The 26,948-nt window shown below is 40.5% G+C and overlaps 2 protein-coding genes across 6 annotated transcripts in view; one reads left to right on the top strand and one right to left on the bottom strand.

Annotated features, from left to right (window-relative positions):
• The window catches only part of LETM1 (leucine zipper and EF-hand containing transmembrane protein 1), a 28,639-nt gene extending 11,271 nt beyond the window's left edge, over positions 1–17,368 (bottom strand). The window contains exons 1-7 of one of the 3 annotated variants that reach the window (XM_039551054.1): positions 17,210–17,368; positions 13,294–13,351; positions 9,703–10,159; positions 4,997–5,140; positions 4,193–4,330; positions 1,008–1,211; positions 407–526 (exon numbers count right to left, since the gene is read on the bottom strand). In XM_039551054.1, the coding sequence (XP_039406988.1) occupies positions 407–526; positions 1,008–1,211; positions 4,193–4,330; positions 4,997–5,140; positions 9,703–10,159; positions 13,294–13,351; positions 17,210–17,288 (1,200 nt within the window). In that variant the 5' untranslated portion in view covers positions 17,289–17,368. Of the gene's footprint in view, positions 1–406; positions 527–1,007; positions 1,212–4,192; positions 4,331–4,996; positions 5,141–9,702; positions 10,160–13,293; positions 13,352–13,914; positions 13,933–17,209 lie in introns of those variants that run through there. The other 2 variants (XM_039551053.1, XM_039551055.1) reach the window with 2 other exon arrangements.
• Positions 17,369–17,420: 52 nt separating this feature from the next.
• The window catches only part of NSD2 (nuclear receptor binding SET domain protein 2), a 99,703-nt gene continuing 90,175 nt past the window's right edge, over positions 17,421–26,948 (top strand). Inside the window, exons 1-2 of one of the 3 annotated variants that reach the window (XM_039551049.1) lie at positions 17,421–17,459; positions 18,277–18,411. The gene's annotated coding sequence lies outside the window, so the exon portion shown is untranslated. Of the gene's footprint in view, positions 17,460–17,520; positions 18,412–26,948 lie in introns of those variants that run through there. The other 2 variants (XM_039551048.1, XM_010402040.4) reach the window with 2 other exon arrangements.

Here is a 26,948-nt window from a genome sequence, read left to right as displayed (position 1 = left end):
GATCAAATTATTGGCCTCCTCTGGATGTGTTCCAACAGACCTCCCCCTAAACCAGGCAACACCAAGAGAAAAAGAACTGATCTACTTGGTGAAAACTTCTTTACAGAGCAATACAATAATTAACAAGACAAACTTTCAGAATTGAAAATATATTTTGGGTATGTTTAAGTCTAAGTATCTATTTGCATCATAAAAACATCATGGTCCAGTCAAAAGGCAGCAACCCATAGCTACTACATACTTACAAAGTACTTGTGATAAAAGCTTATTAAGAAGAAAGGCTGTTTTAACCATCTTTTTTAATGAAAACAGAATCAAAACGACTTCTCAGAATCAAGACAAAAATCAGAGCAACAGAGCTAACAACTGCAATTAGGTCTGTGTACTCAGTCTTGCAAAACCATACCTGTTTAAGCTGTTCCTTGAGACGCTCCTCTGTCACACCAAGAGCTCTCATCCCTCGGGCACGACAAGCTGCCTGCAGTTCTTTAACAGTCAGGGTATCAACTCCCTCTTCAGCAATCATCTGCACAATGGAAAGGAAATTTGACCGTGTACGAGCTCAAAACAGAGGCATCACCGGCACTGCCCAGCCAGAAGCTCACGTGTTGGAACGGCCACTAGAGGCTGCTACGGTAACACAGAACAGCCCCTGCTGCTCACACAGCTCCAGCACGGCCAGTCACGGCTGATACTTCTCTTTAAGATGGTATTTCTATCAGCTCCCTTACAAATTAGAGCTTCATAGAAACGTTTTTCTTTGTGATATAATTATTTTCATTGCAAGTAATGGTAGATTAAAAAAAGGTCCGTTTTTTTCTTAAGAAATAAGGACGTTTCTGATTTCAAGCTGTTCAAGCCTTTTTGTTCAAAGTTAGCTCAAGAACAACACAATTAAGACAAAAAAAGGAAAATGCCCAAAAAAAAACTACCATACATATATTCACACACACTCACTACTGCTATGTGTCAAAATTATTACCCAGTGCCTATTCAGAATGACTCACCTTGTCATCTGCTTTTATGCTCCTCAACCTCATGGTCAGCTGGAAGCGGAGGAAGTTATTTGTCCCAATCGACTGAAGTTCCAACAATTTACAAAGTGCCACCAGCTGAGGCCTGGTCAGATTGTCCAGCGTCAACTCATCTTCAAACAGTTTAGAGAACCTTAAGATCTCCTCATTACTGGGTCTTTCACCAGTTTCCCTGATCTGCGAGAAAAAAACAAACACACACAAAGCTTTTCAAAGCAAATGTTATGGTTTGGCATTATTTTGAATAAAAGCAGTCTCCTTGCTTGTCAAGCACTTTGCAGCACTTCTGGGATAAGAAATAGCACACAAGGAAGCAATAAAAGTTTTTAAAAAACAACTTACTTACTTACTTAGGCAAAAGATGGTGTCAACAGTTTCCAACAACACTGCACAATGTACTTAAGATAAAACTAACAAAACAAAAATTAGATGTATCTGTACACAAAGGAGCAGGTCTATCTGAGCTGCACTGCCGTGACATACTCAAAAATAAAATATATACGTTTGAGTTAATAAATAGCTGCTACAGGAGTCACACTGGCAAGTATTTGTTCTGGTACCATACTTACAGAACACAGAAACACGCAAGATAAAGACGGGAAGAAAAGTAAGTACATCCAATGGCAAAAATTTTGCAACACTGGTGTCCCTTTGAAACACAGTTTAGGACACTTACCTACCCACTTCTCTCCACCATCACATTTGTTACAATACTGTTTTCCTTTCAATTCCTAGATGTTCTGCAGCACCCCAGTGAAAATGTTTTTGTACTTGAAGTTATTCCAAAGTATAAACCACTGTTTGGGAAAGGACGCTGCATCCTGATGAAGGTTCTATGTAACTGCTTGTCCAATTGCAAAGTTAAGGTTTTCAGTGATGTGTTGCCAATGACTTCCCAGTCATTAAATCCAACTACTGGAAGCTGAAATAACAGTTCAAAGAAGTAGGAGAAAAATTCCCTAGTCTCATCAGGTCACAGTAAAGCATTATCACCTGTACAGATGTTGATTTTTCTATTTTAAGTATGCCACCAAAAGCTTATTAGAGACATCACTCCATCAAAAATCTACAGAACTCACAATTAAGTACTCCCAGTCACTTGACACATTCGGTCTAAACAGGAAGTACAAAGATATCCAAAAAAACCTTTTCCCAATACCTCTGGGTTTTTTTAAACCCTGTAAATAAAACATAAAACTACGGGACATCAAGTACAGGTTGAAAACCTAACATTACCTATACTGCCTGATTTATCATGCCTACCTGTTTTACCTGCGAACTCAAATATTTTAGTGAACAGCTACTGAGTACAGGAAAAGGTAAAAATCGGGAGACAAGATGGCCTTGAGTCCATTAACCTCCAGGATACTTGTGTAGCAGAGAAACCAACTTGGAGAAAGAAAGGTCAAAAGGCCTTGTTGTTCCACTTTGCCAGTGCCTTCACCATAGGAGCCAAAAATGGCACTTCAAAAATACAGGAAGTATTTTCTCCCTTGTTTAAAGATGAATTTTGACATAGCCAAGCACGTGTTTCTTGAAAGTACAAACTGAAGCTTTCTAGTACATCACTAGCTACAAAGCAACAGAGAGAAGTTCTGGAATTATGCAGCAGACATGTTAAGCCTGTAATCAATGGTTCTTGCAGCATCAAATATTTCACCACAGAAGCAGCTGCAAAAGAATAGCAAAAAGGTGGGAAACATTTAAGCTTCTTCTTGCTCTGACATTTATTATCCGGTACAGTGAAATGAGATCAATGAAGTTTGTCTCTGTGGCACAAATGAGAAATATAAAGCTGTAAGAAGCACACCCACACATAAGAAATGCAGGGCTTGAAACTTCTTTTTTAGTCATCAGAGGAACTTGGGACTTCCTCCAGCAAATGCGGAGTGAAACATCATTTATTTCCATGGAAATTAACGGCCAAATGTAAGTTCTCAGTAGCAGTTCTTTCAGAAGAAAATGAAATGTTCCAAACATGAAGCATGGCAGCGACAAGTTCCCAGAGCCTGCAGGCCCAGTGCTTCAGCCACTAAGTGCTATAACTAACAGCTTACAATGTTCTGCAGATTTCAAAGAACAGAAACAGATGACTGCATAGAGGCTTCAAAGAACATGGACTTTGCAAGCAGTTACTGACTGGCAAAATTTGCCGCTATGATTATCTGAGGTGATCTACGTGGCACTATCAGCATCATCTTACTACCCCACACTTTAAAACTTTACTCTTAGCTCTGACATGGAGGAAAATCTTAAGCTATTTGACAAGGCTTGTAAAGTTCATGTCTGAAACCCCTGGGCTTATGTGCCTTTTTCTGTGCAAATACACACGCTCTCCAAAGGACTCTCTCTACTGCCTTTCTTTCAACAAAGCACCTGGGGATGTTGTTGGCTCCACCTCTTAATCAGCAGCCCCACAATTAAGAGAAATCAGAGATAATTACTGTCCTGAGAAGACTTAAGAGGGTATTTTTCATCTCTCCAGGAAGTACCTTACTCTCACCTAGAGTTTGGTGAAAGGAAATGCTGTGAAACCTAAAGGCCATCAATGTAGGAGGCAGATGCCTGACACTTAAGAGTCTCTCTGTCAGCAACTGATCTTAAATAGAAGAATTTTACACCAAGCACAGCAACCAGATTCTAGCTAAATCTCAGATTATACCACGTTCTAGTCAGTACAGCAACTATGCACTTAAAAACTGTTTTATAAGCAGAATTAAACTTGACAAAAAAATTTTACTTCCCCCCCCATTAACTTTCAATCAGTTAATTAGAAAAGAAGTCTTCTCCCAGTTTTCATAACCAATACTAAAAAAAAAAAAAGACGTCAAAACCTACCTGAGTAACCACTGAGCATACAATGTTTCATGTTAGAGTTAACTTATTAACATATAAGAGAACAAGAAGCAAATGAGCAGAAATACACTGGTTCTAGAATTAGAGAGTAGAAGCACCAGCTAGAACACCAAAGTTAGCAAGAGGAAAACTTCATCACACTGAAGTATTACTTACAGAAAAGAAATTTATCCTAAAAAAGCTACTACATCCTGTTTCTTCAAGTCCAACAAAATAAAGGTATCTGATAATTACCATAGACCAAAAAAGTCACAAAGTTATTTTTTTGTAGGAAGAGAAAATACATTTTCCAAGGTTTTTACCTTTTGAAAGAATGTTGAAAAATCTTTTGTAACATTTCCCTTGGCTGCTTTATTTTTTAAGGCCATCTCCTCAATGGTGTCTTGAAGGAATTTAGCCAATTCAAGTTTTACTCGCAATTCTTTCTTCAATCTTTCCTCCTGTTAGAAAAATATTTTGTTTTAAAAGTTCCTTCCAGAAATACATGGACTAAGTATCACTTCTGCCCCCAGACAAGTTATGTGGACTAATTCTGGACTGCTGTTATAATACACACATTCCAAGGGGGCATTCACTCTTCCCAAAGATCTCCAAATCACACTGAAAAAGCTGAAGAGCTGAAGAGCTCACTGTGTGCTCTGAAAGTGAAAACTTGTGGGGTTTTTTGGTGGGTTTTTAAAAATTCTGAGAAAAGCTAACTAAAAGAAATAAAGTTCAATCAAAAAAAAGCGTAAGAAGTTATTTTAAATACTAAATTTTATATCAAGGTTTAAGACTACAAATGTTACAATGTCTGTTTTAATACAACCAGAAAAATAACATCTCATAGCTTTCATTTCTCCTTTGTAGGAGCCAGAAAATGGAGATGAGGACAGCACAAAAGACTTTCAGCCCTGACAGCTTGGTACCTGCACATATAAAAACCACTATGGCACTGGTTCATTATAATATATTAAAAAGCAAGATCTTCAAAATAAGATAAGGAAGATTAAAGCATCACCCTAACACTGAAAAAAAAAATCTTAGACTTCTTCTAATTACTTCACCAAGAAAATTTCTAACTTTTTAAAAAAATATCACTGGATTATCAATTCAGACCTGCTTACCTTTTTAGACTTCGTCTCAAATGTAGAGGGAAGCATATTAGGGAACAACTTAAGAGCTACTGGAAGCAAAAACTCCATAAATGGGACAACAAGAAAAACCAAGAAAGGGACCAGACGAAAAAGATCAGCACATATTCGAAGAAACTGGAAGGGGAAAAAAAATATATTGATAAGCTAAAGTTTAAATACTTATTTTAAAAATACTTGTTTTGATCATCCAATTATCACTTGGGTTCATATATACATATTTGCTATGAAGAAATTTTAAAATAACACAGTAAAAGGATGTGATAAAGTCAGTTTCTAGTGGGTTTTTTCCAGGTTGCTATATACTACACAGTGCTGGAGTTTCACCAGTTTTCAACACTATAGAAAGTATTTCAAAAGCCTCACTGTGTCTCAATAGGATTATAGGACAAGTATCTCATTTAAACCTCTTAAAAGCACCTGAAAACAGGAGGTGGTCATTTGTTGTCATTAAAGCTGCTTAACTTCTTTTATGCATCTTTATTTGTGCTCCACCACTTCTTACATGCATGAGCTACTATGGACTAAGTAACCAAGAATAAAATGAAAGATCCCTCCCCCTCTGCCTTATAACAATTGTAATGTACATTTAAATCCAGGGTAATGAGCCCAGCTTGGTAGATTTTTTTTTTTTTAAAAAAACACTGCTTTTCCAGAGCAGTAATCCTCTGAAGCAGGCGGTGTTAGTTACGGAATCTTGAGCTGCATGAAATAAATACTATCCTTGTGATTTCTGTACACTCACAAATATATATATTAGGCTGTACAGTCTATTATCAAATCTTTCAGTAATTGTTGAAAGCTTAATAACTCTGTTTATGTTGGGGAGTGCAGATCTTCTTTGACTCTACCTCATTTTACAAAGGAAAAAACTGGTTGTTGGGAATCCCATCAGTTCCTAAATCAGATGTACGCTCCAGTACTCTAGTGCCACAGCACTGTCATTCCACATCAGGATCTGAGTGGCAAAAACTGGCAACATAAATGCTATTACAAAAGTAAACTTGTGCTCCCCACTCCAGCCCCTCCTCAGGCTTCATGGTAATCAAGGGGAACACCAGCAACAGCCAGCACAGATCCCATGTCCTCAGGACTGGTTTGCTAAAATACAAAACCTGTAAAACTTCATTCAGAATTTCCTTAGCATAAAACCAGCCAAAATCTTAAGCACTGCTGTATGTGGAATGCACACGCTCTACAGATTCAAAGTTTGGCATTTTTCTTTGTATATAAAAAAATTCAGTTTCCCAGAAGGCATGCTTTAGTCCTTTGTTTACAGGCTCAAGGATTTTTCCATTCATTCCAACAATAGAAGGCAAACGACTACCATGGAATTAAAAAAAAAAAAATGTAACAAAGTTTGGAAGAAAATTTTAAAACTCAGAAGAGAAGTACATTTTCCCTAAAAAAACCCACCTGAAAATTTCTATAGAGTACAGAGTTCCTATTTTTACCCAGCCTCTATTCTCAGGTAGTGGGTGCAAGTATTTCTACAAAATCCATCTCCAAGGAAGCAGTTTTACCACTGGATAAGCCAACTTAATGCTAACCTGAGACGAGGTATAAAGAGCCGTGAAGGTGTATTGGCATTCACACCACTGATCCAGCTAAAACTGACCCATAAATACATACACATACAAGGGGAAAAGGAACAGAATAAACCAAGCAGGGGTGGGGCAGGAAAACTTGATTTAAGCACCAAGCTTTTCACAGCAGCACTGTCCTGGATCGACTTTCACAAATCATGGAACTGCACCCTCGGCTGACTCAAGGAAAACAGCTTTACGCAGGAACCTAATACAATGGTGTACGATTACACACACATTATTTGGCAGCACAGCACGAGAACCTTGTGACTACTCTGTATCTGCTGCTACAGCTCGTGTATTCCACTCTTCCCTCCTCTGCAGGGAAGAGTTTGTAAAGCTGGTGGACTTGCCACAAACTCCATTGTGTTTGCCAGCTCACTGCCACGTTCTGAACCATCCTGCTGCAGGAGTCAGCACTAGAGCAGTTAGGTTTTAACAGTACCATGTTTTACTTCTTCCTGCCTTCTCTCCTAAGTGTAGATATTGTGACCTTGCTGAATCAAACCCTGCCAGCAATTGTACAAAGCAGAATTTTGGAATTGACTTAGTTTACATAACCAATAGGTCCCTTTGCATTAGCCATGCTGGAATTGCTTGTTCATGTGGTTAGATTACTTGGATATCTTTCCATTATTGCCTCCAATGAGGAAGGAAAGGGCAGGCAGAAATAACTCATTTGTCAGTCTGCATGAAGATAAGATTTGTCTAGGACTGTCAGCTCATGTGCAGCTTAATACTTTCAAAGCAGTATATACTTCAATTTTTATTTTACATTTTTTAAAAGTTCAGGAGGTAACCCGGCACCAAAATGTTAAAACTTCTTTAAATTAGTCAATATACTACAATTTAAGGTTGAACTGATAAAAAATGAACTGTGTTGAAACAAACTTGAAATAAGGTTTAGAAAAACCCAACATGTAGAGGGTTTGCTCAGCTGCAGGTTTTTGCTTTTCACTGACCCCAGGTTCTGAGCCTACCATGCCCTCATTCCAGAGACAGGATGTCCTCTTCCTCCAAATGCAGAAAACACAAAACCTAGACTGAGAAACTAACATTACTGTAGTTATTAAAACTATTTTCTCTACATCTCCTACACTGCATTTGCATGCATATAAACACACAGTACATCATCAGATAAGAGACAGGCTACAGCAATGTAAACACTAATTTATATCTGCAAACAAATAAATGTCCATTTCATTTAAAAAGAGAATTAATACAAAAAGTGAACATTTGCAAAAAAAAAAAACAAATCCGGGAAGGCCAAATGCCAGATCACTACTTAAACATGAGAAAGACAGCCCTATCATCACTAGATGACAAAATCAAAAGGTAATCAAATGAATAAATCCATCTATTGATGGAATATTACTGCTGTTTATATAATTTCTCAGAAGTATGGCTCAGTAAATATGAAAGAGGCAGGAAAATCAATGGTTCCAATCTTCTCCCTGGAGAATTTCCGATTCTGTTTTAAACCATGAATTAATTTGTCTTGCTTGGCTTTCCAAGTTCACCAAAGCTCTCAATAAGTCGGCACAAGCTAGAACTGCTACTTCAAGAAGTCCTGCAGTCCTCACCTTCCCCTGTCCTCAGTTGCTCTTTCTGGTACTACATAATCCCCTCTCACGTCAGCACAGACTGTTATATTTATTGCTGAGCAACGTCTCAGCTGGGTGAGCTGCCAAGCAGACTCCTGTACCAGCACAAGGAAGATGGCAAAACTTAACAAGCATAAAGATGCTGAGACCATCAAGCAGTGATGGAGGAGACCACACCTACTCACAGACAGAAACTGCTACACGTGCATGTAACAACTTTTGCTACTTGTCTAACCTTGTGAATTTAGGAAGAACTTTTTCATACTGCATTTAAGATGCAATGCGCTTTACTTATATGTGATGGGCTTTACAAATTGTTCAAATGTGACCTAATTTTATCAGGAAATGATTAAAACAATGAGCAGATACTCGTATTTTTGATCATTTACTAGAAGTTTTGAGGGCAGAGATGTGAACCCAGCACATTGTGTGTGCAGGGTACAAACTGCAGAGCGCCACACTGTGCCACAAGCAGCACTGTGCACTCCTGCCCCAGAGCGCACACACCTGCTCTCCAGCATTTCTTCTAGAACATCTTTCCAGTAACGGCTGAAATGCTTTTTTTATAAAGGCAGGAAGACAGACTTGAATTTTTAATCTATATAAACTGCTTAAACATCTTGTCCTTAAAAGCAGTAAAATGAGAATTGTCAAATCAGCATGTTTAATATTTTGCTAATGAACTGAAGTTGAATATCAATGCATTCTTTACCAAAACCAAGAAATTAACTACAGCAGCTTAATATTTTGCAGTCCTTTCATATACGAGCTCACATTTAATGTTTTTAAATATCTATATAACTTTTCATTCTAATTAAATATGCTCATTTCACCCAAAACCTGAAATTACTATTGAAATACATATATATTATCCAAAGTTGAAAGCACTCACATTTTGCACTCCAGATTTCATCTCCCTTTTCTTTAAAATTATCAGTTGCGTTTTTATAGTTTCATAAATGTAAGCAACACGTCATAAATAAAGGAAATTTATCTGGGCTAAAATTATTTCAGATATATTTATAACTGAAATAGTATATTATCAATCATGCATTTCAGCCTGCAGCTTTTATCCCATTCAAAAGAACCCCATGAGGCAGCAAACAGGAACAGAACTGGCACAGATACAACCTTTACTAGCAGTGTTTTCCCTCTATTTTTCCAGCTGGAGTGAAAAAGCAGAGAAAGTCATCATATGTATGGTATATGGCTGGGAACTTGAGAACAAACCACAATTGCTGCCCATGTGACAAGAGAAGAATCCTCTGCTGGTCCAACTAGAAAATAATGAATTTATCTTCAATAATGGGCAACACAAGTAAAAAGTTTTGGGGTAATACCCAAAAATACTCCACATAGTGAGGAGGAAGGAAACACACCTAGCAATTTTAATTCTAGGAACAAAAGACAACAGAAAGAACTAATTCAGTTCTAACAAAACAGAGCAACCATCGAGGACACCCAAAGGAAATTGGTCTTGACTCAGTACCTGTCTCCGTTCCCGACGAGACAAAGTGTTTCCGTGCAGGATTCTCCAGAGCATCCTTGCAGCTATTTTTGTGTCAATCCACAGCAATCGAAACCCATGGTAATAGTGCTTCAGTTCATCCACAATCCTCTGCCCAAGAGATTTTTTCACAACTTCCACTTCTGTTGGACTATATACAGGACCTCCTTCTTCCAGCTTCTTGTTTTTGTCCTTTAAGGACTTCAGTGACTTTTCAACTATGGAGTCATCTTGAAGGGGACGTGAAGAATGCCACCACCTAAGTGGAAGATACTGGGGACCTAAAACACCCACGGTTGCTAGTGGCGTCCATGAGCCAGAAGAGCTCGCAAGAGAAAAGTGTATTTGTTCAGATCCTTTAGTCCAACAACAATAGTGACCTTTTTTGGAGTAGGCGTAAACAGGAGGGACACTAGTGCAATATTTAAAGTGTACAGTCCTTAAAAAGAAAAAAGCATTCAAGAATTAGCAACAGATCATCAGCTATTTTTATATATATATTTGCAAGGATATATATATTTATGTATTTATAAAACATGTAATTTGAAAACTACCTACTGCATATTTAAGGGAAAAAAAAATTTTTTGACTCTTAAAACCAATGTCTATACCTGAAAAGAACACTTGGCTTTACTTCATGACCAAAAAAAAAAAAAATTAACCTGCAGGGAATTTTCCATTGTACAACTTTGAAAAGGTAGTTTATTTTACTCCAATTAAATAAAGAACAGCTACCACATGTGCTTTCCATTTAGAAAGCTACATTTGAAAACTAACATGCAAATTCATAAGTAACATAAAGTCCCTTCTATTACTTCACCTCTTTGTGCAAAACACTTGAGACAAAAAAAATAGAAGTCGTATACTTGGGAGAGGTGCTAAGTGAGAGAATTAGTATCAGAGGAATCCAATTTCATTAGAGTTCCTCTCTTACCATCACCATGCATCCAGTTTTCCTTATTCAACAGAAACTTTTGCAAAAACTTCCATCACGGTACTGATTTGGGGCAGAGAGAACCAACACTCTTCTACCTTGTTGAGAACTTTGTTCTTTTCTTTAATTAAATCTAGACTGTAGTTAGCAGGGAAGCACTGCTCAAACACCCCTAACACTCCTTATACACACAGAAGAACCACTCGTAATATGCAAGTAGGATTGTACATGCTTTTATTAAAAGACAGGACAAAAATAAAACAGTAGATAAAATGTTTTATATAAATGAGTTCCATTAGTGTCCCTCAAACTGAGATACCAGCATTAAGACATCAACAGGACAGAAATGACTGGGGTGTTTTCTTCATGGAGCCTTTGTACTATCGAAACAAAATCAGAATGTGTTTTTGTCTTCAGTCAATGAACAAAAAAAATAGGTGCAAGTGGCTCTACAGGCTTGAGTAACATTTTAAGGAAAAAAAGGTTTATCATACACTTAAAAGTGTTAACCTCACTCAATTTTCAGCCAGAAACACTTTTTAAACTTAATTATTACATGCTCAAATGAGTAATGGTTCTGTCTACTCAATGTTATTTACATAGAGTTTTGTACAAAAAAAAAAAAAGACTAAATTATTACTTTTTAAAAACACACGATTTTCTAGTTTAAACTGAAGTTTTAGCATCTGATCTCTCAGTGGTCAGACAACTGCTGGAACATATGCAGTTACACAAAACAGTCTCTTGGTTAGCTAGAAAGCTACACACTTGCGCAGATATTAACTAATAAGAATTACAGCTTAATTACTTTAAGAAAATGAAGTATATATTCAAAACCAGATTAAAACACTTGCATAAATCAATCCACCCTGACTCTAAGGCATTTCCCAAAAGCAGAGCTCCAGGCCTACAAACCAAGTTCCACCTACATACATTGACACTCTTCTGCATGCCAAGAGGAAGAGAGCTTTGACAGCAGAACTGGTTCTGAGTCTGCAGGGAATAAAAATTTTGCAAGAAATGTGCCTCTCTGAACACACTTGCAGACACACAATGTGTGTCTGAGTGATGTCAGACACAATTTCTATCCCATCTGTCCTCAGTACTTATCACTAGAGTCCCCTGCATTCAGATCTGGGTCATGTGGGGTGCAGGCATTACTTTGTTTTATTTTAAGCAGCAACATTACATTAATAGCAACTTTGGTTGGAAAAAAACAAACACAGAAACCCCAAACCAAAACAAACAAACAAAACTCCACCCCAAACCTTCTCAACAGAATAAGAAGATTTTCTGTCCCAATATTCTGCTGCTGATCTCACCACAGAATCACAGAATGGCTTGGGTAGGAAGGGATCTTAAAAACCATCCACTGCCAACCCCTCTGCCACAGGCAGGGACACTTTCCACTAGACCTGGTTGCTCAGAGCTCCATCCAACCTGGCCTTGAACACTTCCAGGGATGGAGCATCCACAGCTTCTCTGGGCAACCTGTTCCAGTGCCTCATCATCACAGAGCAAAGAATTTCTTCTTAATATCTAATCTAAACCTACTTTCTTTCATTTTAAAGCCATTCCCCCTCACCCTGTCACTCCATTCCATTGACAAAAGCCCCTCTCCAGCTCCCTTGTAGCCCCTTCAGGTACTGGAAGGTGCTGTAAGGCTTCTCCAGAGCCTTCTCTTCTCCATGCTGAACAACCCCAACTTTCTCAGTCTATCTTCATAGGAGAGGTGCTCCAGCCTAACAGGCTTAAAACCATAATTTTCCAACTTCCCAAGAGAGAGCTCTTATATACTAACACACTAAAAATAGGTATTTTTAAATGTTTTATTTATTTTTAAAAATTAATCATAATTAATTCTATAGCAAGTGATATAGGACTAACACGTCGAAAAACAAACTGGTTTGTTTTGTATTAGAAGGTTGTGTCTAGAGACACGTCCTTATGCTAAAATGAAAACTCAGGAAATCGAAGAATAGTCCCTGTATCCTGAGCAGCCAGATCATAAATAAACTACAGAACATGTATTTTAACATTCCAGGGAAAGGCGTTAGGAAATTCTTATCTACAAGCATGCCTTGTGAGCCAAGCCAGGAACAGAGAATGGATTCTGCCAACATTCAACCCCTTCACTTCCATAAGGGCACACAACAGCTGGATGTGTTTTCAGAAGAGGACACCATCACCCAAGGCTGCAACATACAATAAACTCCTTTCTTTGGTTTAACAGAGATACCACTCAGATGCTCTACATTCTTATCTGTCAACTGTGATTTTCAACTAGCTGTGACTGAATACTTACTCTATGGAACTCCATGGAGAAAGTATGCAAGAAGCTTATCAGATCCCGTTATGATTCCAGGGCACACCTGGAATCACCCAAGATAGAGATTAATATTCTACGGTTTTCATTTCAGAAGTGAAACAGAAAGGGAGGAAGTGGGCAAAAAAGGGAAGATTTCACTTTCTTTCTCCCATACACAACCAACCAGGTGAAGCGAGTTATACTCAGACTTCCTTTAATCTGTGAATAACACAAGCTGAAGCTAGTATTTTAGCACTTTGTCTAGATTTAAACCTACATTCTATGACAGTATACTAACTGATAGTTCAGAAAAATGTTCATATTTACTCACATTTTGTTTGTCAGCCTCAGGGATGTACAGCTAAGACATGCCCGATCTCCCAAGTTACCTAGAAAAATACCAATAATTAGCACCAATTCTGAAATTCAGGAGGACATTTACCTGTGTAGTGAACTGCACACAAATACATGAGTTAGAAGATTGATCTTTACATAGAAATGGCTACTACTGAAAGCACAAAAAAGATGTTGCTTAACACACAGAGCCAAACTCTGTGCATGTGTGAGGCTTGTTTGCTCTTGTTCAACTGTCTGAAGACAAGTTTCCAGGTCCCTCAGGCAAGAAACTATATTGCAGAAGAACTGAAAGCAAATGTAATTTTTTAACAGCTCAATGACAACACAGTATCAGATGATGTTTTATGCAAAACAAATAAAACATGAGCAGGAATCTAAAGATACTTCACTAGACAGGTGGAACCACATCACCAATTCAATACATTGCTGTCCATTTTGATTAGCAACTGGTAAAAATAGCTCTACCCCATGATCTCTCTGGAAAGGATAGAAATTGTCTTGAATAGAGGGGTGAGAGCCTGACCCAGAGCATACGAATAGTCAGCTTTCCAGAAAACACTGTGTCTCTCAAAATAAACTACATTTGAAACACTACCTCAGAATCAGTCCTAATAAGAGCTAATAAAGTCCAAAAGAAGGGCTGACACGTATATACAGGCAGCCTCCATCCAGGTACAGAGACAAACAGCATCCATTCTGGAAATAAACTGAGAAGATCATCAAATCATAAATCATCTACGTCGCATGCTTCAATAAAGGGCCATGACTGAAATTCTTCCAACCATGGAAGAAGCATCAACAAATAAAATGCTACCTAGTGGCTGTACACAATCTACAATCACTGAAAGTCATCCCTGAGCCCACTAGAAAGGCATTCATCTTCCTAAAGAAACTTTAAAAAAATAAATCTTGTATCAACACCTTGCTACAATAACTCAATAGGTTGTTACTACCAAGAGCAAAAAGACTTCTGGACAGATCATAAAAATATCACACAAGCAAGACTCCAAATGTCTTGACTCTTTTTGGCCAATCTTTTCAGAATTCACTATAACCAAAATAAAATTGGAAGGCTGGATAGACTAGGCATACTGTTTCTCCCATCTGGAACCTACCATTTCTGGTCAATCCTAAGAGACAGCAGGATAGAAAGGTCATTTGAGAGGTCTCTGGTACCCTTTCCCATCATCAAAGCCAAGATACAGCCTATGACAGAACCTAGACACCTGCATCTGAGAAAAGCACCCAATGCTGACGACCAAAAGCCTTCCCCAACAAAATACCCTTATTGTTAGAGGAAAAGAGATGCTGCCAAAATCAGGTGGGACAATCAGAAGGTATAGAAGAGAAGTTAACTTATCTGAAGAAAATTAAGGGATGTCCCATGCTAAGTGGGCTCTAAAGTAATTACAGCAAAAGCTGTGGCATAATCAAGTCAAAGGATTTACCAATCTCAAGTTGTATCAAACAATAACAGGTACTCACTGCCACTGCAAGTAGAGCCAGGGAAAAACTGTTTCTTCTGGCTCAAAAAGCAAGCCCTAAGAATCTCTGAAGGCACTATAATACTCTCCAATATTTACTGAATGAACAGTAGCTGAATTACTTAAGCAAAGAGGCCAACCCAGAAGGACATCCCTGACCTCAAGGAGCAGCTGAGCAAAGCAGAGCAGTACTCAATGTCTAGAGGGATAAGTCACAGCACAGTTTTCTGTCTCACCTGAGTTACAGGAAGCCCACAAGGCCTCATGTACCTAAGGCAAGAGTCCTACTAGGAGACGACATTGCCTGCTATGGACAGGTGCCCCTAGAACTAAGAGGGGTGATCTGGAGCTCAAAACTGGCTTGGAGTTTCTTAGATAAAATGCCATAGCAGCAGGACACTTTCACTTCACTTACCTTCTTTTCAACCAGGCTCATTAAATGTTAAGGAAGTGGTCAAAGAACAAAATTCCAAGGTTACCATAAAAAAACATGCTGACTAAGCTTCTTGTTGTACAGCACGTTCAGTGTGTGAACAGGCCCACAGAAAATGTTAATTCCAACTCTGCCAGTTCTGACAAGAGCTCTTTAGGTTTTGCAGAGTCTCTTATAACCATGTACCTAAGAGCAAACCAGCCCTGAAATAAAATATATACTTCCTTCAGAAAGGGGCAAAGCCCATAATCCTTGCTTCTGGGATAATAGAGACATCCAAAAGTGTCTGAACAAGGTGAACGTTGCTTAACCATGCTCAACACTGTTCATTTAAGAAACCTGCATTAGCTTTGTAAGAAAGAAAGGCAGTAGTGCCAGAAAAGCTGTATGTTAACATGTTCCTCGTGGAAAAGCAGCCATGGGAAACTTTATACTTAAATTTAATGAAACATCAAAACCAAAGTTTTTAACATAGAATAGCTGTACTGTTACTATGTTTAGAATTTTTAAAAATAAAATGCTATCATGAAGTAAGTCCCTAGAGAAGTGTAAGCTTCCAGTACTTAACAGTCTGATCTTCACAGGAATAACGCGGAGGATTCTTAGAAGCATTTAGCTTTAACTTAATCTTAGACTACTTACACATAAAGCAAAGAAGATGAGCTAAGTAAAGCAAAACAGTACAGAAAAAAATTACACCATACAAGAATATGTTAATAATAGATTAACACTCCAAATAAAAGCATTGGTTGTATCATAACCACAGTGCACCACAGCACACTAATTATTTGATTCTATCACAGCACTTCAGCTTAGGTTGTCTAAGATTTACAACAACCAAAATTGCAGCGATCATTAGCACTACTTTTTATGCTATGCCACAAGAAGAATCAAAGCTCCCATCTAATTTGAAGGTACACGGATGTGCCTTTCCCCATTTTAAATAAACTGGATGGTTAGGATACCCCAGTTTTTTGTTCAGGGCACTGTCCATGTTCAACCTAAATAAATGACTTTACAACAGTTGCTAACAAAAACCATCAACTAGAAGAAGATACCACACTTGAGTGACTACTGGTAACCAAGAGGACAGCTGTTCTTTGCAATGAACAAGCATCCCTATGGCTCATCAGGTCTGTCTGGATGGGAGAATGCACCTGCACTGCTCTCAGTGACAGCACTCCCTTGACAAGTCGGGGCTCTGTGTCAGTGACAGGCAGCTCCTCACTAACCCCCTGCCATTCCAGCCCAGGGCTCTGTGTCAGTGACAGGCAATTCCTCGCTAACCCCCTGCCATTCCAGCTCAGAACGTGAAGAGCAGCCACAGGCCTCGCAAACGTCACAAGTTATCAGCTGTTTCATGCCGCTAAGCTTCACCACCCAGAGATATTTAAACTGCCAAATTATCTTCATTATTAATCCGTATCACACGTTGCGCTTCCTTTTAATTTTCCTAAGCTTTCAAAGCCACTTGGAAAAAGGTAATTCATGGTTCCTCCCTAATAGACTAAGAAAGCAACCTCTTGTACTTAAAGAAAAGAAGCACATAACTAGTGACAACCCCATTTCACACCCAAGCCGCGCCGAGAGCAAGGCAGGCAGGACCGAGACGTAGTAACGCGTTCCTGCACTTTAACAAAAAGCACGTGTTTTTCCCATCCCCAACCAGCCAGCATTTAAGAGACACGCGTGTCTCACTGCCCTTAGGGTAAATCATCCCCTCCAACAACGCTGCCGCGGAAGCACATGCGAAGAGGCCGCAGCAGCCGCCGAGCGTGGGCCGGGCCGGGCCGGGAGCAGCGCCAGCCCCGGCGGACAGAGCGGCGGGGACTCGGCCGCGGCCCTTCCCTCCCGCAGCAGCCTCTCCGCCCACGCCGGGAGCCCCCAGATGCCGCCGCCCGCTCTCCCTCCCTGTGGCCTCCCGGCCAGGCCCGGCGGGCCGGAGCCGGCGAGCGGCCCGCGGGGAGCCTCACCGGGCTGCGGCGGCGGGCGCAGCGCTCGGGGCAGGCGGCAGGCGCGCCGCCCGCAGCTCTGCAGCAGCATCGACGCCATGGCGGCGCTCAGCGAGCGGGCGGGCGGCTCCGGGCCCGCTGCTGTCCCGCTCCTGTCCCGCCGCCCGGGCCGCGGCGATTCCCACACGCCCAGCAGCGCCCAGCCCCCGTGTTCGCCCAGCACCGCCCCGCGGCGCCGGGCACGCCGGGAGCCGTAGTCCGAGAGCGCACGGTGAGGGAGGCGGTGGCGCCGGGCGGCGGGGATGGCGTCACCGAGGGGCGGCCGCGGCTCTTTCTCGCGGTCGCCCGAGGGGAGCGGCGGGACCTGCGGCGGGCACTGGGGGTTGGCCCGGTGTCGGGGCTTCTCCACCCGAGTGTGGTTCGCTCGCAGCCCGCGGTCCCCGCCACGCCGGGAAGGCCACAGGCCGTGCCCGCTGTGAAGGGAGGGCGCCGGTGCCTCACGGAGCCGCCCAGGCCGCTGTGGGCACGCATAAGCCCAGTGCAAAGTGCAGCGCTCCAGATCGGCACGGTGCTTTCCACTTTGGCAGAGGTTGGATTGGATGATGCACAGAGGTCCCTTCAGCCCTACGACCCTGTGATGCTGCGGTGTGTGCGGCCCTGTTCCACACGCCTGCGGCCGAAGGTTGGCAGCAGCAGTTCCGCTGCACACACGTGTGTTGCTTGTGGATCTCGGGATGTGACAGAAGAAATGGCTTTCTGGTGGAGCTGTGATGGTTTTGATAGGAAATAGCTCATAAATCAGTCAATTGACAGATGTGCCGCACTAGTGCCGGTTAATAGTTGGACTACAAGTAGCATGTTATTCTTCAGATATTAGTCGAATCCTGACCAGCAGTAGGATCTCTTATCAAATCTTTTATTAGTCAGTTAATACAGTATTATGCAGTATGTACTTTATTTTTAACTGTTTTGCCAGATGCAGTGAATAACCAGAATCAAACTGCAAAAATCGTAATTTAATCTGAGAACACTGACATTTTACAAACTATGCACGTGAGATTTGGGTGTTAATGCCTTCCTTGTTCCAGAAAAAATGGGGGGAAAGCTGCTGGGACTGTCTGTGGACAAGATGGCTGCCAGCCCTGTCAACAAGATGGCTGCCCCAAGGACAGGGCTCCAGAGGGACAAGGGAGCCGTGGGATCAGACCTCTCCTGCTTCACAGGTAACTTACAGCAGCAGGCATTTGGTCACCTCTACATGTACCTCAACCCCAAAGAAAATAGGTGCTACTTAACCTTACACATAAAGGGTAGCAGGAACTCTCAGGTTTGACCCAAAACGTGACTGAAAACAGCATCTCGTAGCAATAAAAAGCAAATGAGTCTGCAGTTTATCTGTTCATGCTTAGGACTAGGCGAATGCATGAAATTAATTGGTAATTTTATAGAGTTCTTTTATGTATTTAAAGAAAATCCTCAGGGTTTCTCCAAAGTACGAAAAAATCTAGATGAAATTTATATTACTTACATTTTTAATTCAAAAGTATTCATGAAGATGGATTTGCAATTGAAGATGCAATTGACTGAATATTTTAAAAAATCGAGACACTCTTCTCACTATGGCTATAGAAATGCCAGTGTTCTTTACATCTAGTGATAATTAATAAATTAATGGGTATTATTATTTATATCCTTAATATTAGAGCTACTTTTAAAATGTTAGGCTCCCAAATGCACTGCAGGATTTTTAGCCAGCTGTGTTTGCTTTACAAGTATTTAAATATGTAGTGCATTTAAATGGTTAAAATAATTTAAAATGTGCAACTTGATAATAGTGCTTTATATTAATGGCAGTCTTGAAAAAAAAACCCCGAACAAACATCTTCCCAATCTACACATCTCTCACTAGATTGGGTTTGTATCTTTCTCTTGTTATTCTTTTTTTCTTTCTGGTTGGCTGATAACAAAACCAAATGAAATGGGGCAACTAATGGCAGTTCCTCTAACAAAGCTGCTTAATTATGTAGAAACATTATATGAAGCCTATACAAGAAGAATAATATGCTCTGAAGTCATTAAACTATTGACAAGAGATTTCAGACAGCAAACAGATGATTACAGAGGTCTCAATACATTTATGCAGACAAGTAACCAGCCTTTCAATAGTTTCATTAAATTCATTAGTATTCAGGGTGGCAGACAATGTAGATGCATGGGCCTTTTCAGAGCTGAATTCGTTATGTTTTTGTACAGTCTTTTGTTCCAGATTTGTTTATACCTGGAAGTTACAGGGTTTGCTACTGTATATGAAAAGGATTGATAATACACTCTGTGAAAATTTCCCAAATAGATACAGTTTCAAAATACTAATTGATTGTGTGCATTTACCAAGCATTGTGAAGTAATGCTTAAGAAAAGACTAAGCATTCATAATTTTCAAGTAGTTGTAGAAATTGCTCCCACATGAAAAGGCCGAGTGACTGTAGGTGACACATGGGCTTTTTCCCCCAGGAGTCAATTTTTGTTTTAAAGAAAAACATCTTCTACTCCAGCCAGAGCAACAGCCCTTGAGCTTACAGAGAAAGCACTTATCCCCAGAATAAATCACAGTACCACATAGTTACTAAGGTTTTGGGGTTTTGTTAAAAAAAAAAAAAAAAAAAAGTCAACTGCTACACAGCCATTTTAGACCTGGTTCTTAAAGCAACCATGTTGTCTGGAAAAGTTGTCAGCCATCTTGCTGAAAAATATGTTTCCCAGCAGGAATAGGATGAGAGACTAAAAGGAAGAAATACAAAGCCTTCTTTCTAGATGGCTTTAATAAGTATCTGAGAATTATTAAAATAAATGTAACATTTGAACAAAACTAAGATTACTATTTCATGTTAAGTATCAATTTTTTTCCCCCCGGATATTAAATAGAAGCAAAAGCAAGGTAAGAGTTGTCTAAATCAATTCAAAACAACCTCCAAATAAAATGAAATTTTGATGGTTGTTATAGGCTATGTGAATATTGAAATATGTATTTTACTGCTATATGAGCAGAGCCCAGTGATATCACAAAGGCAGGACTGTTTCACTTGTCTGAAAGAGGTACGATGCATAACACCTATAAAAGCAGAGAACATGCCTAGGGCTGTGCTTTACTTGCAGAGACATGACAAAGGAGCAGATGAATCCATAATTCTTATTGAGGAAGTTTAGAAATCTATCTAGGAATTGGGGGGCAAATGTTAATATGAACAGGGAACAGAACTGTAAGTTTGTCACCCCTTCCCTGAAGACATGTCCCAGGAAGCACTCCTAGATCCTGTTGATGTTTTTGGTGATTGATAGCAGCTCCCCCCACTCCCAACTTGAGGTGCCCCATAGCTTTTGACAGTGGCTGTGTGACAGTATCAAATCTGTGACAGTCCTGCCAGAGACACAGACACAGCCTCAGTTCCTCAGGACACCCTGATGACAAACTGAGCTGGCAGCAAAGGCAGGAAGGGCCGGGAGATGGGATTCGGGGTGTGGAGAGGGAGGATGTGCAGTGCTTGATGCTCTGGGCTGTAAGTGGGAGGAGATGGGAGCATAATTAGCATCTGATGAGTTGGGAGGCACCTTTGCCATTTCACTGCTGCAACATCATGTTTGTGTACAGAGTTTGATTCTACAAGCTACTATCAGTGCAGGTCCACAGACAGTCCTTAGAAGTAGAATTACGCTTTTAGGCTGGAGAATCTGTTTCCATGGCAACCCTCAGGTTGTCTCCCTGAATAGGTTTAACAATATGGGATTAACCTCATCTTTATTCACCAGTGTTCAGCGTAAATGTAGAGAAAGGGGGGGAAAAAAAAGACATTACTGTGTAGCAAGTTGCATTAAGTTTCTACTCCAGGGAGAAAGCCAGCAGATTATTAGTAGTTTTTTTAAAAAAATACTCCCATTCATTATTGGGAATTTTTAGGAGAGATTCATGGGATACTGAAGCCTGTTGCTCTGTCAGTGTTATACCCAAAGGTAAAAGTTCAAGTGGTGACTGGGTTACAGATTTGCTGTATGAAGGTCCAGGTCATAAGTTGAGTCCTGTCTGTAAATGTGCCAAAAACAAGCAGCACTGACTACGCATTAGCACAGAAACAGGCTGCCCTGGGTGCCTCTTCAAACACTGCCCTGAAAAGCCACACAGAGAGTGCCTTGATGGCAATAATGTGCTGCAAACAGTCATTCCCAATCCAAAGATAATTAACTACCTGCTCAAATTCCAGTCAAAAAGTGGTATTTTAAAAGATTGCTTAGGCTTGACCCAAATTAGCCACACAAAATGACATAAAAATAACATATCAGGTTGTCAGTAGTTAAACTTGCCATGCCAGCAGGCAAGAGCACAGCTGGGGGAGCAGAAACAGTTAATTTTGAAAATCTTTCCAAATTGAGAGAAAAGTATTTCCCATTCAGAGTAAAAACCACCGAGGTTCTCCCTTTTCCCAGCAGATGGAGCTTATGTGAAACAAACAGGAGGAGAAGCTGCAGAACCACCGCACAAAGCGAGATTGGGGCACTGGAGGAGCACATGGGGAGAAAGCCACAAGATTCTGGCCAAGGCAGGATCAAGCAGAGGGAGGGCAGGTAGTGTGCACGACAAAAAAGGGTGAATGTAGCTATAAAAAGCAAATTGATTTAGGCTTTGAGAAATACAGAAGGAGGGGAAAAAAAAGGAGTCTCTAGTTTTACAAACACACCTGTTAGCTCCAGGTGATAAGAGAAAGACTTGAGATTTTGCTGCAAAATCATCAATCCTGTATTTAAGTAACCTGTTGTGCGTCAAATGAATCAGTTTGATTTTATAAATGACAGGCTTTAACACTATGCATTTAGAGTTATTCTTTGCCTCCAGGATTTTTTAGGCTTTAGGGTTTGCAAGTTCCTGTCTGCAGTTAGAAACACAGGAAGCCAACAATCTTACGTCATCATTTGCCTCTCAGAGTTAGGCCTTTAAGAAAACACCAAATGTTGTGTTACTGTCAATAAAAGCCCTAAATCTGCCACCTCTGCTTTTATGCACCCATCAAGAAGCAAGACAAGAAGTGCATGCGACTGGGAAGGCTCTCCCCCACCCCATCCCGGATTTTGTAGACCCGTTCCTGCACTTCTTGTATATCATAAAATTCCTGGTGAAGTCAGGCAGTGTTATAGGAGTACTGGAAAAACAGGAGGTCCCTGCAAAACAAGAGATACCTTTCAGTTTGTGTCCATTAAAGAAACAGCAGAAGGTTAGCACACCATTTTAGGAGAATTTTTACGTTTGTAGTCTAAAAAGGAGAAAAATGTGCTACTTCCAAGGGCCATTTTAATGGCAGCAACATCACTTTCTTTAGCAATTTGGCAAGGCTGAGGGTGCTTATGATAAGCATTGGTTTGGAGGGGAGCAGGTTACAGCCAGCACATGCACACAGCTGTATGTGACTTGGTGCAGGCAAAATGCAACATAGTCCTATTGTCCCCCAGGCATATTTGTGCTTTCTCTGCCTCAGAAGAGGTGAGCAGAGCTAAGCATTTCTGTTAGAAGAACAAATGAGAAAAATATTGAAGATGGATATGTTCATTTGCTGAAGCCTAATGCTTAAAATTCCTATGTAGAATTTAGCCCTCTTGGGCCTCTGCTGTCATTACCTCTTTCTTGCTGGTTTTGCTGATGATCTTATCAGTCCTGGCTCATATTTTTCCCTTATAGTCAGACTGAATAACCCTACCAGAATGTGTTTTTCCAACCTTTGAATTCACTCTCTCTTATTTACCTTTCAGCTTTAAGACTTCTACCTTTCATATAATCCACACCAAGTCTGTACCACAGATCTCACACTTTTTCATCCTGTTCTCCTTGACCCGACTAACACTCCCATCTTCCGTGCTGCCGTACAATGACCTCCCCATTCCAGCATGCAAGCCCACAGCCCCTCCTTTATTCAAGTCAAAGAGCTGCTTTTCTCAAGAGGCCTCCCCACAGAGATAATGAAAAGCAGATTAAGAGATTTTAAAAAGGAGTTGGTTCCTTCGGAATGGTCAGTGCGCTTTCCCTTTCTACAACCATCCTCTATACTGTAAATTTTCCAAATCAGTGTTTGTCTGGATGTCTGTGCCTTGACCTCGGCAGGACCTAAGCTGTTGGCCCCCAGTCTTACACATGCATATGCATGCTATGTCCCTTTGCTAACAGAGACATTCACACAGAGTGATAAAAGAACAGTGCAGTTATGTATTTGTAAGATCAAATCCCGGTGCTTGCCAGGTAATACCATAAAAGTCTTGGCCAGAGATAAAAATTAACATCTTATTCTTTGTTTTTGTGAGACAGAAAGAATGGCAACCTCCAAGGCAAGTGAAGTGGCAGCTCTGTTGACAACACTTGATTTGTAGGTATATGAGAATCTTGAGGGGAAATACCTGTTAAAATGTAAAGCCATAGAAAAACAACAAAGAGCTATCAGCACAAGTACATCCCAGTGGTGCTTTGCCAGTATCCTGCCTTTTTCTTGTGCGGCTGAATTTCAGGCATCAGAAACAGAAGACGCTTTGTCTGGGCTTTCCCATGTAATCAGCAACCTCTCTCCTGCCTGTCTTAGGCCTCTCTTCACTTTATTACTATTATAGTATCCCCTAGAGACAGACTTGGGAGGCATTCACCCCCAAACATCCTGCTACCTTCAAGCAATTAGGCATTTTCTCAGTAACACATTATATGCTTTAATCCTATTTACATGTGTGTACAAAGTGTGGTTTGCAAGTCGTGTATGTAAGAAAATACAAAGTTGACATAAAAGAATTTTACCATTGGATTTGATCAGTATCCAGGGGAAGAAAAGTCCCCCAAAGCAGGCGCTCTCCTCTGAAAGCAACTTCAAGGGGGAATTTTGTGTGCAAACTGAAGGCTTAGCTGGGAGCTGTAAATACCTAGCAGTTCATCAGCTGGATAGAGTGAGAGGAGCTCATTGGGACTAATCTGTGCAGCAGGTAAAAGTGAGCCATCCAGCCTGCTCATCAGTCAGGGTGGCAAGCCCCACACTTATTCTAATATGACACATATCAATCATTTTTAATCACTAATCCAACAGCTGAAAAAGGAAAAATGCCCAACAGATACCAACAAAAAGCTGGCTCAGCCAGCAGTGCTTCCCTGTTGTGCCAAGGGAACAACTTCCTCCCCTCTGCGAGGCCTCTCCTCCCAAGGAACAGACATCTAACTCTCCCTGAGTGGGAAGCCTCTTTCAGTGTGCCAGCTGGAAATCAGGGCCCTGGGCGCAATCCCAGCACCTGTGCCTAGTTTTCTTACAGAGCACAGCCAGCTGCTCTGCTAGGTCTGCAAAGGTCCTGTATACCCTATTTCTTTTCTGTATACTGCTTTGGATAAGCAATGTAAATGTGTTGCTTATATTTGGATTTTTGCAAATACATTGCTTTACATTTACATTAAATTGGTTTAAGGATCATATCAGCGCACTGACAAATGAAGTCATGCCATATTTTCAATAATTGTTAAACCAGAATTGTTGAACCAGTAGTGCCCAGAACCCCCTGCAGTATTTTTGAGGGAATTTGAAGGTAACCAGGATGTAACCACAGGCCACTTTGGAAATTCTGACATGGAGTTTGTGAGGAAGAAGTGTTTTTGATGGCTGGTGTTTGTCAGCAGACTTTTCTGGCATTGCACGTGGTAGCAGAGAGTATATTTGACCCTGAGGGTTCACAGGCATTAGATAATTGTTTTGGCTCTGACTTAGTTCGCGGCATGTTAGACTAGTCATTTCTATCTGTGACACCAAACTATCAACTGCAAGCTTCCTGTGCGGAAATAATTATGCATCTTTTCCAAGTTTGCATTATGTTGTTCTGTATTCAACAGTTCTTATGCAGAAAGGCAAGGTTAGAGTTAAGACTATTGTCACTGCTAATAGCTTGACTCTGAAAAGCATTCATATAATTCAAAAATCCTAGTATAAGTGGAGCCAGAGTGGGGTTAGAATTCTGTGCTGCAACAGGAAAGGGACACGAGGTCTGGAAAACAAGGTGGGAGGAAAGTGAATAAAAAATGGTTATTATTGCTGCTCATAGTGCCATATTAATTAAACCAGTTTATCTGGGAGCAAGGTTTAAAAAAGAAGGAAATATATTTTCATATAAAGTCATTGCCACAGGATGTTCTAAAACCCCAAAATAGAAATAAATAGGCTCAACAAGAAAATAGTCGCACTCAAGGGAGCTGGGCTTCATGAAGTCCCTGACACATGCTTGTCTAGCAGCAATGTCCTCTTCGGAAGTTAGGAAGTCCCTAAACTACTGATTTTCAGAAACAGGAATGACACAAATAGGTGGGAGTTACTTTTTCTATGCTCTGTTTCCAATTCTAAGCATCCACTACTACTTCCTTTCTTGGTTTCCCTTGAGGAAAGGACATGCCTAAGCCTGCTTTGAATGTTAAAAGCTTCCTCTGTTTTGCACAAATAGAGGTGAGAGTAAGAGACCATAAATGATTACCCATGGGCAGCTAATAAAAGCTGTGGGATGCAAGTCCTAGCCTGGAACCAAGGAGGTGTTTGAGATGGACTAAAGGGTCCTGTCAGTGGGTCTCAAGGCACTTGACTGAGTCATGCATGGCTCACCCCATGCTGGGGGCCTATGGCAGTTTGGTTAGTCCTAGACAAGCACTACACTTCTCCTGCCACCCTTAAGCTCCACGTGTTGCTCTCAACAACAGAAAAAATAGGTTAATAAAGGTGGGGATTTTTTGTGTAGAAATATAATGAAAGCCATTTCAGAAACAGAAGAGATCTCAGTCCACTTGGTAACTTACACAGAACGAAACTCTACCAAGGAAAAGAACTTGCATGTTCTCTTGCTTTCTTACCACAGTGTTTCCTCTTTGCACTTTACAAAGTCCAATTCTGCCATAATCCACCTGGCAACAAGTTACAGTCGATCTCCCTCTAGTGGGTAATTAATTACCCATGAAAGCCACAGCAATACTGAGATGTGTTAAAAATCTGCCTTGCACTTGCTTTCCTTTATCTCCTTTCTTCAGTTGGCTTTCTCCTTTCATCTGTGATCTTTCTCACACATACATTATGTGTTTTCTTCCTACCCTCCCTAAACATCCTATCTGCTCCTTCTCTATTCTTGTGTTATGTGAGGAGTTGGGCTGTTTGAGGGGATTCTGTTTGACTTTGATGTAAACCTGGGAAAAAGGAAACTGTAAGACCTACCTTAAGTTTGTAATTTTTTTTTATCAGGACTCAGTCAAAGGAAATTTACATTTGGGTTTTCTTATCCTTAAAGTTGATTTATTTGGGTTGAAAATCTGCATTCTGCTTTGTAGTTTGTTCCCCTTGCATTTGTTGTTCCATTACCAAGACTATCAACAGCAAAATACGTAAGCCAGCTGTGTTCAATCTGAAGTTAGCTCTCTAACAGCAACAGTTAACTACCAAAGAGTATTCCCAGAGCAGAGCTGACATTAATTGAGAAGGATAGTGCTCTCAAATATGTCGAGACAAGATGCTATAGAAATTGATTTAACCAGACCATGCCTTTTGTCAATGGAACTGCATTTCTCTCCTTGCAGAGTATATGGGCTGGATACTATGGCTGTTACTCCATTTAGATTAATGGAAATATATAAGGGATTAATCTCAAAGGTATTTCCTTTCTTTGACTACTCTGGGAGGTTTTTGTTTGTGTTATGTGCGTGGTAAAGCACATTTCAAACAAAAAGATGAATAAG

Source organism: Corvus cornix, chromosome 4 (genome assembly GCF_000738735.6).
Source record: "Corvus cornix cornix isolate S_Up_H32 chromosome 4, ASM73873v5, whole genome shotgun sequence".
NCBI classification, from domain to species: Eukaryota; Metazoa; Chordata; class Aves; order Passeriformes; family Corvidae; genus Corvus; species Corvus cornix.
The sequence above is the reverse complement of the archived record's forward strand: the minus strand, read 5'-3'. Positions and strand labels throughout refer to the sequence as shown.